The 19,886-nt window shown below is 36.9% G+C and overlaps 1 protein-coding gene across 1 annotated transcript; it reads left to right on the top strand.

Annotated features, from left to right (window-relative positions):
• Positions 1-11,219: 11,219 nt before the first annotated feature.
• On the top strand, positions 11,220-14,100 carry IAPP (islet amyloid polypeptide; the record flags this gene model as incomplete). The annotated part of the gene is made up of 3 exons (XM_084269559.1): positions 11,220-11,299; positions 11,448-11,582; positions 13,911-14,100. The coding sequence occupies 3 exons, from the start codon at positions 11,220-11,222 to the stop codon at positions 14,098-14,100; spliced, it is 405 nt and encodes a 134-aa protein (XP_084125685.1).
• Positions 14,101-19,886: the final 5,786 nt, after the last annotated feature.

The following is a 19,886-nucleotide window of genomic DNA, read 5'->3' as shown; positions in this document are numbered from 1 at the left end:
ATCAATTTTTGCTTCATGGAGAAAGGGTCTTAGAGACTTCTGCTTACAAATGAACCAGGGCTGGTATCGATACATTTTGCTGCATGGTCTTGGACGAAGTAAAAATGTCTTCTACATGGATAACAAAATAAACAGTTCCTATAAAAATAATATTTTCCCATAAAAAAAAAAATAAAAATTGAAGGAAATATTTTTCTTTTTAGCTGCCTGAGAGTGCTAGAGAGAGCTTTAATATTTTTTCAGGCTTTATGGGAGCTGAAGAATGTTGAGGTAACATTTTTGGTTTCAACATTTTCTCTCAATCTTAAAGTAGGTAATTCTAGCCTAATTGCATGGTCTGCTTGTATAAAAACATGCCTGAAGGAATACAGAAGGCCCACACCTGGGCACTTCAGTGACTGCCGTGAATTTTCAGTGTTTGGATGTGCTCAGCTGCCGCTGGGAAGCATTTACTGTTCAGCTTTTGACCTTTATAACCTGCTTTTGTTTCAGCACACAGCCCACAACAGTGGCACTTGGGTACTGAATGAAGGCAAGAAATCACTCCCAGCCATTTGCCAGTGATCAGCCAAATATGCAAATTAAATACCTCAAAAAAAAAAAAGGAAAGAGTTTTAAATTATGTTCATAAATGCACTGTTTAGTATTCTGTAAATCCATGTAAAATTCAGTGCATATGGAATCCAATATTTTTCTCTATTGTGATTAATTAACAGTCAGTAAAGCATTATAGATATTCTATGATGTCTTAGCATATTGAATTCCCATTTTCTTCATGGTGTTTCTTCTAAAGGCCACATTTGCACCATGTTTACTGCTTCCTGTCTTATCCACCCACCGCTTGAAAAACTGAGACTACAAGCATTTTTTTTTGTCCAGATAGATTTTGTTTGAGGGGCCCTTTAATCATTCTAATGCTTCAATAAAAGGAAAATACCTTGAGAGAGTCAAGTATTTGTGTAGAATGAGGTATACCCTATTCTTAGCAAGCAGATTTGTTTAAGATCCTCATCTAGAATCTCACAATAGGTATTAGAGAGAGTCAGATATTTCCAGAGAGTAATTTATCCCATCATAAGACAGCTGTCTAAAATAAGTGGGAGGAAACGGTCTCTGGAGGTACTTCTTTCTTCCCCTTGATTTGAAAGTCTAGAGAGCTAGCTTTGTCTAGATAACTAACTTTTAGACAGATAAAAATCAGGTCAGATGACACATATCCTGGTTACCTCTCTTTATGTCACTCTAGACCAATTCATTTTCGCCAAGGAACAAAAAAGCCCGTCATCCAGCAGCTGCCCAGCCTAAGGTCAGAAGCCTCTTATTGCTTGTACAAGCTCACAGGAAATTCAAATGGATAAATAGTGTTCTTAAGGAAATCAGTATAAGTTCTCAACAAGAGAAAAAGAGTTGATATACAATTGCTGGTCCTAGTTTGAATGTTGTATGTAATGATGGGTTGCCTACTAAAAATACAGAAGTCACTTCTGGCCTAAATGCAATACATGACTTTGGAAACATGGAGGACTGACTAGCTCTCTCCCAGTGTTTTAGATGTAAATATCCCTAAATTCAACTAATTCAAGAAAAGTTGGATAGCCTCCACAGAACTATGTGGTACAGCAATCATGGGTTGCACATCCCATAGGATGGCATGGCAACCCAGACCGCAGTCCAAACAATGTTTAAAACTTCTTTTTTTTTTCTTCTTGGTTGTATCTCCTGTACTGTAGGTTTATTAGGAGACCCAAGGGAGCTTAAAATTTTACTCCTTGCTAGCACTGGTCAAGACAGCAGCCATGCAGAGCTGTTACATTTCAATAGCTATGCAGCTCCCTGTGAAATGGAGGCCAACAAAAAGCATTTCTACCAAAGACAACACAGGATTTTCTTCTCAATATTGTGCCCTGGTCTGGGTACACACTCAAAAAGCTTCATTGAAAAGTTAAAACCTTTGAAAAGACCAGCAAAACTGAGTCTGGAAATCTAAGACAAGCTCTTTCACAATATTTTCTCTCTCTCTTTTCAGCTGCTTATAGAGGTCACAATATCTGCTCAAAGTAAAAATCCCTTCTCCAGATATTTTTGGGAACCTACTTTCTCAGAAAATGTAGAGGAAGGAAAATAAAAATGTAATTTAACAGATTTTCTTTTATTCAAAGATATATTTGTTCTGGCAGCAGTTATACTAGACTGAGGTAAATCATGGGGAGTGATGAGGTCTCATTGTACTGGCCCATGAAGAGCCTAATAGGTAAGAACTTGATCTGTGCAAGCCACCTAGGGAAGCACCCATCTGCATTTAACAAAGAAAGCAGGACAGAGTTTATCCCTGTATATGCAGAAACACAGAGAGAGGCACACAAGAACTTCTCCCCATTTTGAGCCTGAATTCAGATTTAGTTTCATTATCCAATAACATTTCTTTTCCTCTCACCTCAATAGTGTAGGTCAGGTACAGACTAGATGAAGATTCAGTTCTGTCTTCCATCCCCAACTTTGCCGTTGACTCTGCATCCCCTCTAACTCAATTTTTTCCCATGAAACACAAGAACAATAAATAGCTATTTATAGTCAACATTCATGAAGATAATGTTGTCTATGTGAAAAACTTTGATTGTTGTCTGTTTTCATAAATATTTCTTTATTTAGAAAAGTGAGATTGTCATAAGAGTTTGCAATTTTGCTCATTAATTTCCACTTGCATGGATTTGGGGATTTTGCTTTTGTTTTAGCATAACAGGATCATGCCTTCCAGCCTTGTGACAAACTTTATGAAGGCATAAAATTCTCTATTCTTTGTAAAATTTGTCACAAGGCTGGAAGATACTCTGTAACCCAAACTTCTATTTTTAAATGTTAGAAAACACAAATGTTCCAATTGTCAAAACAGCTTCCCAGAATAAATCACCTATGTAAAAAAATAAGTTGAAAACCTGATAATACGCTTTTGGGCAGTACCTCCTTTTTAAAGTACAAAGGAATCTGTTGTGTGCTCAGGTTGTCGGCTTTCTGCTAACGAGGCATACTGTCTCATGAACATACTTTAAGAAAAGTTAAAGGAACAAATGTACTGTAGGTTGACTGGCAGTTCAAAGGCTTCAAAGACTCTCTGGAGTCTTTTCCTCTAAAAAAAAATGGCATTAACTATGATTCATCAATCAGTGGTTTATGTAACCTGATAGGATTTCACTTTCACTATCCATCAAGTCCCCAAGTGTTTTGGTGTGTGAGAATACGCTTTGTGTGAGGAGATATCATCAGGCTAGATACTGGTTACTAGAAAATGCTTAAAGATGATACCTGTGGCCTTTCTAGGTGTACTTTATATAGGGGACTCTTCTAAGACAGCTCAGTCCTAAAAGCTGTGAAACACCTGAGTGGAAGCTGCAGGAGCACAGGTGAAAATTTGGGAACCAGGAATGTAGCTATGCATCTACCTGTGAGCATGGCTTTGTAACTACAAACACCTCGTTTATAAAACTTGGGAAATTTTCATAGGATCCCACGAAACAGCTGGTTTTGCTCAGGAATGTTTAAATTGCATGAAATATACATCCTCCTTTGACAACAGGCATTAAAGAATTGACTTCAAACAGCGGAGAACATTCAAGACTTTCTAATAAACATTTTGCCTCTATGATGACAATTTTTATGGTTCTTTTAACAGTTGTTTATTCAACTGCTACAGACTATTATGAGCATTATAAAAGGCCACAGGATGATATATGACCTAGAGCAGTGGCCTGTAATGATCCATAACACCATGAAGATTAAGAATGTTTATGACAGCTGCTTATAAAATAATTTAAGAACGTGTTAACCCTTCATTGACATGAAATTATATAAAATATGTCGATGTAAAGTTATATGACACTGCCAACTTTACATTTTTAACACAATTCCAGTAACTATGAAGAGTGTGGTAATGCAATAGCTCTCTAAAAGGAAACCAGCCATTTACAGCCCATGGCAATGCATGAGGAAGGGGTACAGGGCCTCTGTGAAAAGTAACAAAATCAAGTCTATAGTCACTAGAATCATAGTCACTAGCTAGAGGTCTGCTCCTGCATCTGGAAACATGTAGGAATCTTGGAAATTGAGAATTTGAACTAAATAATAAGATCACCAACCTAGACAAAAGCATATGTAATGGACAAGATTCTGAACCCAAAGCAGAGCTTGAAATACCAATTCTAAATAAATACTTAGTATATACTCGATACTCATAGATTTTGAAGATACATATCCCAAAGTATGTGTTTCTCTGCTGCTCTGCACAAGGTTCTTAGTTCTGAAGCTAACACTGGGATAAGAAGACTTTTCAGCTTTGTCCTGTTGAAACTGCAGCATTCATTGGCAGAATATGTGTTAATACTAAATTATTTTAATATGTTAATGACTGAAAGTTTGCAGAACCTTGAGCTTTTTTTTTGTCTTGGAATAATACAATGCCTTCATTTTTTCCACTATTAGTTCAGTAACAGTTTATTGCAAAAAACATCACTTTTTGAATCAGCCATGTCACTTGTACCTCCTAAAGCACTTGTGAGAGCTCACATTTAAATACTGACTTTTCCATACCTGTCATGTTTTCTGTTATCAGGGATGATTTCAGCCAAAAGTGGAATGGTTGCTAAACAGACAGGAGCAGCAGTATTTGGTGTAAATGATAGTACCATAACAGAGCAAAAATCTACTAATTTTTTCCAGATACATATGCTGAAGTCCTAATGAATTTTTAATGATTTCTTACAGTAGAGAGGCAATTTGTACTGATTCATGTTCCCTGTGCTTATCAAAATCTTTTCTCGTCTCCATGTAGAATGAAAAGGTCAGGTCTTGCACTCACACTTGCAATAATCCAAGCACACCGTAAATACAGCCCTACTGCACTTCTCTTTGAAGGAGGGCTATCTTATTTTGCAGCAACATGTGCTGACATACCATAAATAAGTTAATATATGTTTCAGGGTATTGTCAACGTAAATCCTCCTACGTAAGCTAGTACACTGCATATGCCCTTAGCGAAAAATTATTACTAACATGACTGATTCTCAGTTCAGCTCAACTCTCCTTTTTAAACAGCGGGGAAAATGCCACTATTAATAGCAGAGCTGTCAAGACAGCATCATCTAAAAGACTCAGAGTGTTTCAAGACAAAGCCAGATTGTCATTCTCTTGCTGCAGTTTGCAGGGGGTGGGGGGTAGAGGGGAAGTCTGATTACTGAAAGTGAGATAGTTTAAAAAAGAAAACTTCTTTAAAACTTATGCACTGGATCAGGTAGGATGGGCCGACATGACTCTGTGTAGATTTATTTTGAAAACCAGCAGTTTCTCTTAGTGGTGAATGGTTCCATTTGCTCTGTACATACTAGTAATTCACCTTCACTGAGATAAATCTGGGGAGCATGGAGGGTGGTTCCTGGTCTCACTGTATCTTCTACAAATGCTTGTGCTTTTTATAAGATGTTGGAATGAGGAAGAGGGGATGGAGAGTTCTCACAGTTACACTCAGTAAAGCAGAAACAGCACTTCTACAGGATTCCTTAATCTCTTTTGTTCCTTCTAGGAGCATTCAGGGAGACTCATCCTGCAGATTCAGTAGCTATATAGTCACTCTGCAAGGAGACCTATGCAGCAAGCTAGGGTGTGAATTTACAAAGCACTGACTCTGTACGGAGGTACTCTAAGTAAATGCTGTTTCTGCTTTGGAATACACCTACAGGGCTGCATGTTACAGGACTCTATATACTCTTGAGGTGATGGTATGCATACATTACAGCAATATATCTGAAAACTGAATCTTTTACAGATGAATTTTTATAGACACTGACTTGAGAGAATGATCTCAGCAGAAAGCTCAAGATGGCTTAGATTACCAGAAAGGGAGAACAGCAGTACTATTCCATATTACTTATTTACCATTTGCAATGTCTAGAGCCCTTGTAAGTGACTCCAGTAACCAAAGGAGAGTTCTGCTTTTGCTTATACTGCTGGAAGAAGGTTGGAGAAGAGGCAGGGAAAAAGAAAATCAGGAATTTAAACCTTCTGTTATATTCAAAGGTAAATTGTTGGATGCAAGCCAGTAGAAGCTATGCAATTAAAACTATAAACTCTAAGTAGGAATGGTATTAGGAACTATAATTCATCAATCACTGTGCTGTCAATTCCGACTCTTCTGATCTAAACATGAGGTTTATTCGGAGATTCCCAGCTATAGGAACTGATTCAGCACAAACTCTGCTGAGCTTGTTCTCAGAGCAGTCCTTAGAAATAGCTCTTTGAGGCTACATCATTTTCTGTCGAAGTGTGAGCTGAGTAGCATAATACATCATAACAGGCAGATTTAAGTAACTGTCAACTAACCAAATGACTTCTTTCCATTTACAAGTCAATGGACACCCTTTATTTCTGGAGCACCTGTTTTTTCCTCTCTGCTGCTTCTTCCACTTTTCTTCCAGAGGATTAACACCAGTTTGGCCATCAAGAAGAACAGCTCTCTGAGTTTTTATCAGGGCTGAAATGGCCCACACGAAATAGGAGTAGCTAAGAAAGTTGTGCTAGCAGAAGTATATTTGATAAAACAATACTTGAAGAAAGCAGATACATATAGCTTAAGTAGGAAATTACAACTCCACTCACCAGAAAATACAAACATTACCATATTCACCAACAGAGTACCAAACAAGAACTACCAGGAGGAGAATGTTATAGCCAAAATTTTCAGACTTTGGCATGCAAATGTAAAAATTTGGGGAACAATACAGGTTACTAATCACAGATGTCTAAGGTAATTTTAGACACCTTCTGATGTTCCACCTAGTCTGCAGTTCCTACGATGGTGTCCTACTAGCCAGGTTCATGCATGTCAGTCCTGCACATCCTAGGACATATAAAATAATAGCACAAAATAATGTTCAGGCACCTGCTTTACTCCTCTAATTTCATAATTAGCCACTTGAACACAAGGTGCTTAGACTTTTTCAGAGGTGCTGACGCTATCAGCAAAACCTTTCTTTTATACTTTATTTTTGCTTATAAGCTCAACTCAGACTTATTTACAGGGAATCAGAGGCTAATAAAATTGTTATAGAAAAGAAACAATTTTGTCAGATCACATGAAACAATCTGTTAAACTCATAAAATCTACAAGTAGTGACATATGGACCATTCTGTTTCATTATTGGTAATATTTACACTGATGCATATTAATGCTGCTGTTATGATTTCTGGTTTATTCAAAAATTTGAAATAAGCTCATTTCAGGTTAATGCCTAAAGCTTTTCCTTTTCTGTTTTGATATAAGAGGCAAACTAAACTCTGAGTTATCCACACACTTCTAGTTCCTGGTAAATGAACAACATAATTTACTGGGGACATCCACCTCACACAGCCGATCAGCATCCAGTAAAGTGCATGCAACAGGTAATGCAGCTTTTTGTCACCCTCACAAATGAGAAAGAAGCATCCATTTCCAAAAGGCTCAATGTGTGTTATTAATGTTATTAAGCAAACATGGAATGCAGAAACTGAAATGCAGCCATTCACAATGGAAAACAGCTGCCCAGATGATGTCAAGAATAGACTAAGAAAAAGCTAAATATGAGGAAAAGAGAGAGGCAATCTTAAATGTTAGGAACTGAACAGAGAGTCAAAGCACCTCTCCTGGCATTAACTTCACATACATATAAACACCTGCAATGTAAATATCTGTATCTGAGCAACTCCCTAAGGCTGTTTCTATTGTCAAAAACAGAGAAAGAGGCACAAATCGTCTGAGCTATTTTAGACTTCTACATTAGGAACAGGCACTAGGATGGTCTCTCTATTTACCTCTCCTTATTTAGTCAGATAAATCCCACTCCATAGTACACAAAGAGCAGCAGACGCTTGAGACGAGACTGGTTCCCTGTTTCTCTGCTGCCAGTACACTACAATGCAAAGCACGTCCATCGTCTTGCCAGTCAAGACATTTATGTAGGTCACTTCCAGAAGGAACCAGGGCACTGACATACTTGTACATTCTGGATTCTCTGTAAACCTCAGCTCTGCTGTCCCCTAACCCTCGTATATATGCACAGTATATTACATAGATCTTTTCATACGGACTGAAACACCAGCATAAACATGTGAAATTGCCATGTAACTACTCAGGATAGAATTGGTTGTGGGTTCTTTTACTGAAAATACCTCTTATCTTCCTTAGGCTGATAACATTCCTTATGCACAACAATTAAGGGTTTTTTCCTAAGATCAAGGTTAAGGAACTCTGTCAGTGATAAAAATAGTTTTCTAATTGCTTCACTGAATGGTACTAACTGCACAGTACTTAGAGCCGGGTTCTTAAATTCGAGTTATGAATAGTTCTGGTGTCAGAGAGATTCCACGATTTCATATTCCACTCTTGCTTGTGTGGGGAAAAAAAAACCGACCTACTCCTGCTTAAGATAACTTGTAAGAGAAGCCACAATACCTTAATTCTGTTGACATTACATCCGAACAATAGCTGGCTAGACTTCTCACTGACTCTGCCAAAATGCTATGTGGCTTGGGAGGCAGACAAGGGTCTTGAGACATCGTGAGCCCAGTTTCATTTCTACACTGCACTCAAAAATCAGCCCTTCTCTTTTTCCCTCCACAAGGTCACTTGCAGGACAGTTGTAATCAGGATTTCAGACCACTATTTCTTTGAAAAGCTCATTTCACTTTTCTCAACCTATAGCTTGATTCAAGCTTGACATTACGACTGCTCATTTAGATGCCCTAAAATGTAACAGATTCAGAATACCCAGTCTAATCTTCCAACATCTCAGGTGCAAACTGCATCTGATCTGTGCACTGCTTTTCAGGAGCTGAAACAACATGAGCTTGCCTTCTTGCAAGGCTGAGCACACACACCGCTACTGAGTGTCAGCATGACCCATACCTTTTCCAACCTGGAAGAGCTGCGCCAAGGAATTCAAGTTCAATATTCAAGCTGCAAATATTGGCTGATGTCAATCATCAGGCAGATTATTTGCATAATTGGTTTTTTAGCACAATTTTAATGGATCTAGTCATGGCTTCATTTCAGGGGAGTGAAAGTATTAGAGTGAAAATAACACCAGAATGTTATTTCATTGTAGTCAAATGCTATAGTGAAAATAACAACAGAAGACTGTTTGGAGACATAAACTTGTTTCAGATATTGCACAGAACTTGCTGTCATGGTGAAGATAAACCAACACTATACTTACTTCTCACACACTAGGACTGTCCATTTGGGGGGGGGGGGCGGATGACAGGAACCTGGGGAAATTGTATCCTTAGAAACAGGGAGCAAAATATCCAGAAGCAGCACCCCATTTAAAGAAGTAAAAAAACCCAAAGAAACAACCAAAAAGCCCACATTGTGTTGCTTGGTAGAATTTTACTGGCAGAGTAGTTGTTGTATCAGGTTGGGAGGCTACTATCCTGGCTATATATTCCTACTGTATTCAACAAGCAGCACAGATGCATGAAGGGAGCCAGGACTGGAAATTTTCCCATTTCAGTGAAAATCTGGTGTTACAGATTAAACCAGCAAAGAAGGGGACTTCTAGTTAAGGCAAAGTACTGGGCATTGAAGCAGTTATGAATTAATTCATGTTCTGTAGGAATATGGAAGGAACATATGATAACTTCTTGTCACAAAAAACTTTGAGCTTTTGTGTCAGCATCTTAACTCCCATAAATAACTGAAAGACCATTTAAACACCTAAAAGCAATTAATGGGGGGGAGAGAAGGGGGGCAGGGTGTTGGGGGGAGGGAAGTTATTTGCCTAATTCCCACTGAAATCAGGAAAACTTTGTTTTAATCCATATCCTCAGAAGTCTGCAATCAGATGATTTTTAAATATTGGATTTAGTCTTTTGAAACCTGTGTATTTTTCCCTGAACTCTGTGCACACTAGAGAATTAAATTTGTACAGGCAGCCTTCATTCTGGCATTTCCTATCTTTCTAATCCTAGTCTTTGTCTTGTTAAGAATATTAATTGATGCAATCTTCATGCATGATATAAAGAACCTACCAGTGCTAGTAAAACATAATATTTTACATTAACAAGGACAGAACTTTCATTCATACTTTACTGAAAAAAATTACATGATTTCTACCTTGTTACCCTAAATGGTCAGTCACCCTGTCTGCCAATTTAAATAATTTTGACTTTTTTTTTCCTCATAACAGCTTTTATCCCTTCAGAGCTTTTTTTCTGTTTTGATTATTATTTATTTCTACAACAAACCTCCACAAATGTAACTATTCTATCTTTTCTAGAGATACCTGGCTTTTTTATATTTCAATTACTGGTGATCTGGTGTTTCATTTACTCTGGCTTTCTTTATCACTTTTGTTACCTTATTTAGCCCTTGAAAACACCCACAGGGAATATTACCTCAGCTTCTTATCAGAACTGTAAGACTGAGGCTACAGTTGTGATGTGCAGTATGCTATTACGGTTTCTTCACGAGGGCACCCTGTATATACCAGGTTAATATTTACTGATGTGCTAATGTAATAATGACCTATCTGCCTCTGCTCCTCTCTGGGGTACTTTCTATCTATAGGGATGGGAATTAATGACAGTCTCTCTGTGCTGCCTGATGTCAGAGCTGAGAAAGGTGTGAAGGGTATATAAGAGCCGTATTCCTTGTCAGCAAGGAAGGGGGAAAAGGGATACTCCCGAGCTAGATGCGAGCTTGGAACTGTTGCGTGCACCCTTCTTGCTAGCACAGGCGTGCTTCTTCACTTAGCTCCCTGACCACTCAAAGGTAAACAATTTCCCTTTTTTTCTTACTTAAGATGCAGTGCAACAGACGTGCTTTCAGGGAAGCACAATGTTTCTCATTATGAATCAACAGCATTTTTCAGGAATGGGCTAAAATAACTTCAGGGTAAATTGCACCCGGGACCAGAATTTGAGACAAGGACAAGTCAGGAAATGCAAAGTGGAGATAAGGGAAAAGACTGAAACTACTAGGTGGAAAATGAACAGTTACTGTTGTGAGCTATCTGTCTGAAACTGCATTCTGTCACTAAACTTAGGGGGCTCATTTTTTTTACCTCAAGCCTGTGAAAAAGACTAGCTGTTGTTGATTTAGGGCAGAATGGGCATCAGTAATAGGATAGGCTGAAGAATATTTGGGTTTGCTTTCAGTCTTGAATCATTATTCTTTGCAGAAAGTTTGGAAGCAAAAGATGTGCAACCTAAAGCTGTCAGTTTTCTTCATTGCACTTTCTGTCACTCTGAGCTGTTTGGAAGCTACTCCTGTTGAGAAGTGAGTAATAAATAACCATATTATGGATTTCTTTTTAGGGAAAAACATGTTCAGATTATTGCATGAATTGTTTTTGATTTTATGTCTCAAATAATATGAGGGAAAAATAGTTACTCAATTTCACAGGGTATTTTATTGTTTTTTAAAGATTACTATCTGTGGCTGATGATCTATCTGATGGTACTTCTGAGAGACAAGGATGGATATTGCCAGTAATACCACAGAATACTCTCCCAGGACTTGGTGAGGAAATGCCAGAACAACCAGCAGCAAAGACAAAAAGGTATTGATTTTCCTTGTTTCTTCTTACAATTAAAATCTTGTTATAAATGGAAAAGGCTACAAATACTACATTACCTTGAGGAGAAAGGTGTATTTTGAAAGGGCTTTCTTATTTAAATTTGTCACATTTCCAAGCCTGAAGAAAAAAAAAAATCCTTCTTAACAACACTAATGCTCTGCTAGAATGGAATTATTTTATAACCTAAGTACTTCCTCTGAGTAAGTAATTTCCATTACAGAGTTAAATATCAATTTAATCATGGGAAGGAGGAAAAAAAGCAATTGGTTCCAATTGAATTTAACTAGTCTAAAACACATTAATGTTTATAAATCCATAAATACCATTTCAGGTAACTTTTCAATGAATAAAGTAGCATTTCAAAAAGCATTTGCAATTTATATTGAAAGATAAAAAGCATTGAAATATTCTAACTGTTCATCAGGCTTTGGAGTGAATTTCTTTCCATGACAATTCTGTTATGGATAGATTCAGTAAATACACATGTCTGTATAGCTGCCTTTTCCTTGCTCTCCAAATTTATTTTTTATTTAATGTCATTATTATATGAAAATTATATTTCAAAATACTTTTATAATGAAGACTAAGTTGCCACATTTTTACAGCTATTAGATTTAATAAAAAATATTGTAATACCCAAACACAAGGCATCACCTCTATGGGTGTGAGATGCCTTAGCTGCTTTCCTAGGGCCTCGGCTTACAATCTTTTACTGGGTGAACTGTTTCTTTGAAACACATATTCAAATTAAAGGCTGCAAATCAGAGAGATAACAGGTATAACAGGTTCGCTCAGGCTAGATATCACCTAGAAATCTAGGCACTTCTTGTAAGGACTGGAATTTTAAACTGGGAGTGTCAGGGTGTGATTTTATACCTTTAAGAAAAAAAAAAAAAAGATAATTCTCTCTCCACAAACAAATCAGGATTTCCCTGAGAACCAGTTGCTGTTTGAACCTCATATGTTAAGGGCTTGATTAAACTCTTAAATCAATAGGAATAGCCATGGAAACCTAGAAGCTATATCAAGACCTATCCAACTATTTCCTTTAAATCAAATCACATATTAAAAATATTGCTTAGAGTATTGCTGCCTATTTGCCAATGAAGAATAAGTATAGAACAGACATTTCTTTCCAATTGCTATTCCATTTGGATTCTTAGATTAATACAAATACCTCTAAAAGAATAGATGACTTTTAGATAGCAAATTTAGTCAATCAATAGGAAAATGTACAGATTGGTAATTGTTCACAGTTGGAAACTAAGAAATTCACTCTTCATAGTAAAATTTGCTGCAAAGTGTTTAAACTGTTGTCTACCTCATGCTACATCAACATGAAGAAACCCAAGAAATTTAATAACTCAATAAGCAATATCAACAAGCAAGTATTTTTCTGAAGGAACAACACAGTGATCTAAGAAACAAGTTTGAAGACCTAATAACTTCTAACTATGTAGTTCTCTCAAGCTAACCATTCTATTGTGATTTTTAAAAAAATCTTATACTACGTAAGTTCTATATGGAGTTCAGTAAATTGTCTGTTGGTTCAAACCATAAAATGTACTTCTTAGATACAGTCTTCCAGGGACACTCTTTAAAGTCTCATAGAGCAATAATCTACCACATCAGTACTTTTTCAAGTTGATGGTGTTTCAACAAAGATGTGGCATCTTTTCAGTAGTGAAAAAGTCTCTGTTCAGACAGAGCTAAATCTTTAGTGGCACTGAAGTCAGCAGAAGTTGGCAATGCTTGCCACCTCTCATGATACATGGTGCAGCTGGGAAAAAAGAGTCTTTGGGCACCATCCACTTGATGGGGACTGGAAGATTACTGTTCATTGCAGTGAGAGCAGGATATGATCCTGTGGGAACAGGAGAACTAAATAAACGCTAGTGACTGTCATTATGTTAGTAACCCTCATGATATCAGCAAGGCCTCTAAATAGATTTAGAACTTCAGCTTAAAGCTAAACATTTAGTCATTGTTTTCACTTACTATCTTAACTATACTATCATTACAGGTTTTCTAGATGTCATAAACTGCTATGCAGAATATCAATAAAAATGACATATGACTGTTAAGGTCTTTGCATTTAAATAACCCTCATCATTTAAACTGATAATAGCATATAGCACAAGATTTTTTTTCGGGCACGAAGTAGGTGGTAGGAAGATTGTAATGTTCCTGTATTTGTGCACATATTAAAAGAACTCCCACATTAGCACAGCTCAAATGCCTATTACAAGTGGCACACTTGATTGCTCATCACTTGACTTAATCTTGGCTCTTTTTGTTTTACCTTAGTAGTCACCACCTAGAGAAACGGAAATGCAACACCGCTACTTGTGTGACACAACGCCTGGCTGACTTTTTAGTTCGTTCCAGCAACAACATCGGAGCAATTTATTCACCTACAAATGTAGGATCTAATACATATGGAAAGAGGGACACAGTTGGGCTTTTAAGCAGAGAACCCCAAAACAATGCACAGCTTTAGGGTGTTAAAATGACTACTGATACAGTTTTCATTATGAGCTCAGTTTTTACTGTATCAATTTATCATTTGTCATTTATTACTTGTACAGTCTTAACAGTGCCTTGTTCTCTGCCTGTGCGTGTGTATGGGTATGTGATTTATGTTCATCACTTCACTGTGCATGTACAATGACATGCATAGGCTATCGTTTCAACTCCATTAAGTACTCCAGAAATATACTTGTCAAATTCCTTTGTAAAAAAAAAAAAAAAAAAAGAAATCACAATAATAAATGGAAAAGTAATTGCAAAAGTAATTGCAACAGGGTTTATTATTATTATTAAAAGGATGAAAAAGATAACCGTGTGTGTGTCTTAATAGTCACAGTTCGGTAAGAGAAAAAAATCATCTTATTTAAGACCAACAAAAATCAGAATGCTAACAGAAGCTAGTTCCTAGCACAAGCAAAACAGAAGAATCTTCTGGTTTTTGAACATCTACAGCAACTTGCTTTGTACAACTGAAAGACCAACTAGATGAGACAAGATGGCTGCACTGTGCAAATGATTGTAACAGCTTACTGATCAGTCTGTTTCCACCTTAATGTGCGTTAGGCAAGTAGAAGGTCTTGTGGCACAGATTTCTGTACATACTGAGCATGCAGTTTTAAGAATTTACAGTTCTTACTTAAAGATGGTATCGATAAAATATAAGGATAATGACCATAACTGCTTTTAAATATTAATAAAAGAAAACTCATTTAACAAGCTAGGAGAAACACCTGTCCTTGGGTATTTGTTTCCTTGAACTACAGTAGCAAAAGGAAGCGACAAAACCAATGAGCAGTCCAGGCATCAAAACTAAACATACAAACAGGGTAAATATGCCAGCTGGCATACTGACATTGCTACCAAAATCCATGAAAACTTGTTTAGAGATGAGCAGACCTTAAAGGAAATTTGTAAGCATTATTTTCTCAGCCAGTATCACTCATTCTTAGCAGACATGTTTGTTCCTTTAACATGACATCCTGTATCACAGCCAGTTTTCTCCACCATTTTCTCAGTGTTCACCATCATCTGAAAACCTGACGGCCCAATTATGAAAAACATTTAGCAGAAGCTTAGCGGTGGTGAAGCAAATGAAATCTTAATAACTGTCTCTGATTTCTTTCTGTTACAAAGATTCCCTCAAAATATAAATATTTTTGCTAAATTTAATGTTAAATGACACATTCCTTTCACTTCACAAACAATACATGGGAATTACTGCACAGAATTTGTACTGTAAAAGTGTTACTGATTGCTCTCTTTTTGTTGAGAAAAGTTTCAATCTTCATTGATGTCCTAATGGATTCTGGAAGTTATTGAGAAAACCATTCAGTTGGTATTAAACTTGTCTAATATTTCTGCCAGTGTGAAATGCTTTCCATTCAAGTTACTTTTGAGATATATTATTCACTCATTTTGGGCTTAATTTGTTTTTCAGCTAGGGTATTTACTTTTCGGAAAAGAAATGAGAAAGTGACAGGATGGCTCTGAAGTGTCACTGTGATGTTGTTTGTACAGATGAGTAACCAAGTGGAGTCTTCACTGTGGGTGGATGCTGATATCTAGGCTGATCCCAACCTGAAACACGTAGAATGTGTTACACGTCAGCTTTGTCTCTGTAAGCTCCCCGTTGACAATCAAGGCAAAGCACAGTCTATGCACAGGTCCACTGGAACTGTGTCTGTTATTTTCTGCTTTATGTATGACTGAACTTGATGGATGTGACACTAACATCTATCTAACATGTTTGCCCTATTTGGCAAATACTGAAAGATGTTACTCATCTCCCAAATCAGTGAAACAACAGGAATAAAAGATATAAATAAAGCTCAGAGGGGGACCATCTTGCCTATCTTTACCTGCTTTTCCTAACTGCTTGTCAGTGCTCTCCTGCTATTTGGTGGAGAAAGATAGTTACTTCCAATTCATGCCATCTTAGATACCTATTTTAGGATGGGATGAATCACACTCTAGAAAAGCCTGAGGATAGAGTGTCTAGACAATTAGCTGCAAACGGGCACTTTAAGATAACTAGTTAGGTGGCATGAATCCCACCTGCAGTTGGTATGAACTGTTCAACCTAAATAAAACCAAACAGGAGGTTGTACCCAAGAAAAAAAAAAAAGGCACCTCAGGCTCCAAATCATCAGAATGATCACCTTTCATATTCCAAACTACCTTAGTTAATTCATCAGATAAAACATCTTGAAAAACTGGCCATGCTGATACTTGTTTCCCCATATATGTACTCTGGAGGGGACAACTCTGCTACCCCCCCTCGTGCCTTGTAGTTACCCCTGAACTGCACTTAGACCTTTAGAGAAAAAGGATCTGGTCACAGTAACCCTGGGCACAAGCACAATCCTGAGAGAATGAGCCAGGAAGAGTGGTTTTTAAAAGTGAGGAAAAAAAAAAAAGAAAAAAAAAAAGTATAATTTAAACATGATTTCATCAGAACCCCAAACAGCATAACCACAGACATTCCAGAATATGAAATGGTGAATTTTTGTTATTTAACTAGGCCTGACTGCCTCTATACAATTTTTAAAATCCTAATATGTATTTATCTGTGTCTTTGGGACATAAATATTTTTTGAGAATAAGGTTTTTCCATAGCTTTGGTTCTTTTTCAATTCATCTGAATGCCATACATCTTTCAGAGAATATGTAAGGAAATTAAAAATAAAAAAGAGGAAAATCAAGAATGTAGACAATGTGATAAACATGGCTACATTCTCCCTAAAAATAAAAATACTAAATCTCTGGGTTTTAGTGTCTTTGATTAAGTTGTCTTAAAAAGGAACAGAATAGGGACATAATATTGAATTTCACTGAATGAGGTGGGGAGAATAAAAGTCATCAAACAGGCAAAAGGAATGTTAAAAAAAAGATGACATGAACATTAAGAATGTTTTAAATGGAGTAGTGGGCCCTAGGGTCTAACATTGCTCAGAAACTATGACAGCCTTATAAAAGACAGAATTTATATTTTTTTCATGATGAATAGAGTCAAAGTAAGAAGTTGATTTCACTTTTAAAAGTTTGGCCTAAAACTGAGAAAGCACACAATATTCAGGCAACATAAAAGGCACTTTTACTGAATAGCAAAGTCTGAATGAATACTTTATATTTCTACAAGAAAATAGAAATATTTTTCAAATAAGTAAGATTCTTGGTGAGAGATTTAAACACCAGGTACACAAAACTTCCATTCATTTCAACAGTGCAATGTTATTGCTAAGTCTGGATTTTACTGAATGGCTTTCTAAAACTATTTGAAAGTTAATACAATGATACTATAAATAAAATCAATTTCCTGTAATGCACTACTGAATATGTTCAGTAGCTGCCACCTTCACTTTCTAGGATTATGCTGGGTTTGAGTCAATTAGCTCACTAACAAACACAGTTTGACAGGTATGGTAGACTCTTTTTGTTCAGAGTTACAAGGTTAAGTAATTTTGTTGTCTAGCTTCATTATCATATAGAAAATGGACTGTTCTACATTGCTTTTGCAGTGCAACCAGCGAAGAGCTCTGGTTAGGTATGACACATCTTGCTGTATATACAGGTACTGGTTGAAGGAACATGGAATAGAAGCTTTCTATAGGATATGACAACTTCTGTTTCAATCATCTGTTATTACTATTTTATCACAGTAAAAAAAAAAATTCCATCCAGCTGAAAAATAAATATCTTTGCAAAGCTGTGCAAGCTTCAAAAACCAGGCTCAAACTCAGACCTGAAACCCATCATTTAAACTAATCTTCACTTCACACACACACCCCCTCCCATCCCAACTCTCAATTCTTTAATGATCATTTTTTTCTGAAAATATTAAACAAATTGTTTTTCCACTTCAGCTGCTATAAAAACTATATATACTTAATTATATCCAGCTAAGTGTTTCTCTAATTAAAACCTATCTTCATATCAAAATGTTAAAAAAAATTCTCAAGCTAGGAATCATCTATGCTAGCAAAAGTTCATAGGCATGACATCAGAAGCTTGCTAAAGAATTAAACAACAGTGGTAATAGTTAAAACTGCTTTTCATTATGCATCAAATTTTCCCCCTCAATGCTAAACCATGTGAATAAAAAGAACACATTCACATGCATTTTAATCCTAACAATAGGGCTGCTGTGAATAGCAATCATGCTATAAAGTCACTATTTCCTAGAAGTGTTTTTATAAACATAAAATCCGTTTAACTAGTCAAATGAAGATTCTTAGACATGCCCCTATCTTAATGTTTCCTCTACATTAAAAGAGTCTTTTTGATCCAGCATTAGAGACAGTGAAACTGTTTCTTACAGGCTATTTTACAGTATGCTTAATACTGCATAGGTAATCTGAGATCTGCTGCAGCACTCCTGGTAACACCAAGGCTGATAGAAACTATTGGTTTGAATTGAATTTCTTTTGTCCCAACTTTTGATTAGCGCATCATATATGAGGTGAGAAGTTCTGTCTTGTTTTTGAAAAGGAATTAAAATACTGGGATGTATTAAAATAATTGGAGCTGTATTAAATAGATCATTACATGTATGAATTGAAATAGTTGGAATAATTTTGGAATTAAATGCTTCTCAATATGATTAAAATATTATTAAAACCAGAAGCTGCTTATTATTTGCACTGTCAACAGAGGTAGATTGCTTTATTCCAACAGAATCAGCCCTTATGCATTAAGCAGGCCCTTTGGAAAGGGTCAAAGAGTGGGACTTGCCTCCACTAAGGGAATTGTGTGAAAATTTAATCAGCCTGTGATTTTCAGTCCAGCACTGAAAGAGCAGAGCTACTTAAGTCTCAGAATATGGGTTATTTTTAATCACCATTCCTGGACAATCTCATTATTTATGTTCTGTATGGAGCTAGGCACAATTTTTTTTTTTAAGGGTTTTGGTTTTTCTACAGGGGGAGGAAGAAAGGGAGGAGGAGACAAATAATGTCAAGGTTGCAAAATACTTCAATCTTTTTCCCAGGATCAGTAAGCTACTGGTAGCCATTTGTTTATTTTTAAATTGCCTGCAGTGTTAACGATACCGAAAGGAGAGAGGAAAAACATAAGATCCAGGAACAACATATTCTTTCAGAGAAAATATCGATTTGAAGCAGTCTGGGAGAGTTGGAGAAGTTTGAGTAGATTTTAGGAGGAAAGATTGCCTCACTGGTCCAAGCCCTGCTTCAGGTTTCAAGATGACCAGGAAGTGGTATTAGGGAGATCAGAAGTTGCTGCCTCCAGTGCAAGAATGATTTTCACACAGAGCAAGTTAGCAGGACTAGCACTTCCTGGTCCTGATCTGGATGCAGTGCCTTGAAAGATGCTGTTGGAGCAAACGACCATCTCCTGTACTTCCTGGGAGCTGCTGACTTCTAATCTCAGAAGTCAGGCTGGTTCCTCTGGACTTGGTGTTTCAGGCACCTGCATGCAGCACTTCCCTCAAGTCTGTTTTTGTTAAACTGGCTTCAGACACCCTGCAAATTTCCAGAAGGCAGCATCCACACTGCCTGCAACTGCAGGAGCATGTTTTAAGTGTGCACAACAGAGCTAGGAGAGCCTGTGGTCAATGGGAGCCACAGCACATGTCATCTGTACTTTTCCTAGCTAATCCTTGGGTTTTCTGAGATTATCCCTGCATAGCCTTCCTTTATGAGGAATACTTCCTGAGCAAAGACTTTCTAAAAGTGTTATTCTTAAATCCACACTTACTTATTAACTTTTTGATTTTAAGAAAATCCTTTCCCGAATCAA

This window comes from Gallinula chloropus (genome assembly GCF_964237585.1).
Source record: "Gallinula chloropus genome assembly, chromosome: 1".
Classification (NCBI taxonomy): Eukaryota; Metazoa; Chordata; class Aves; order Gruiformes; family Rallidae; genus Gallinula; species Gallinula chloropus.
Note: the sequence above shows the minus strand (reverse complement) of the source record. Positions and strands in the feature narration are given on the sequence as shown.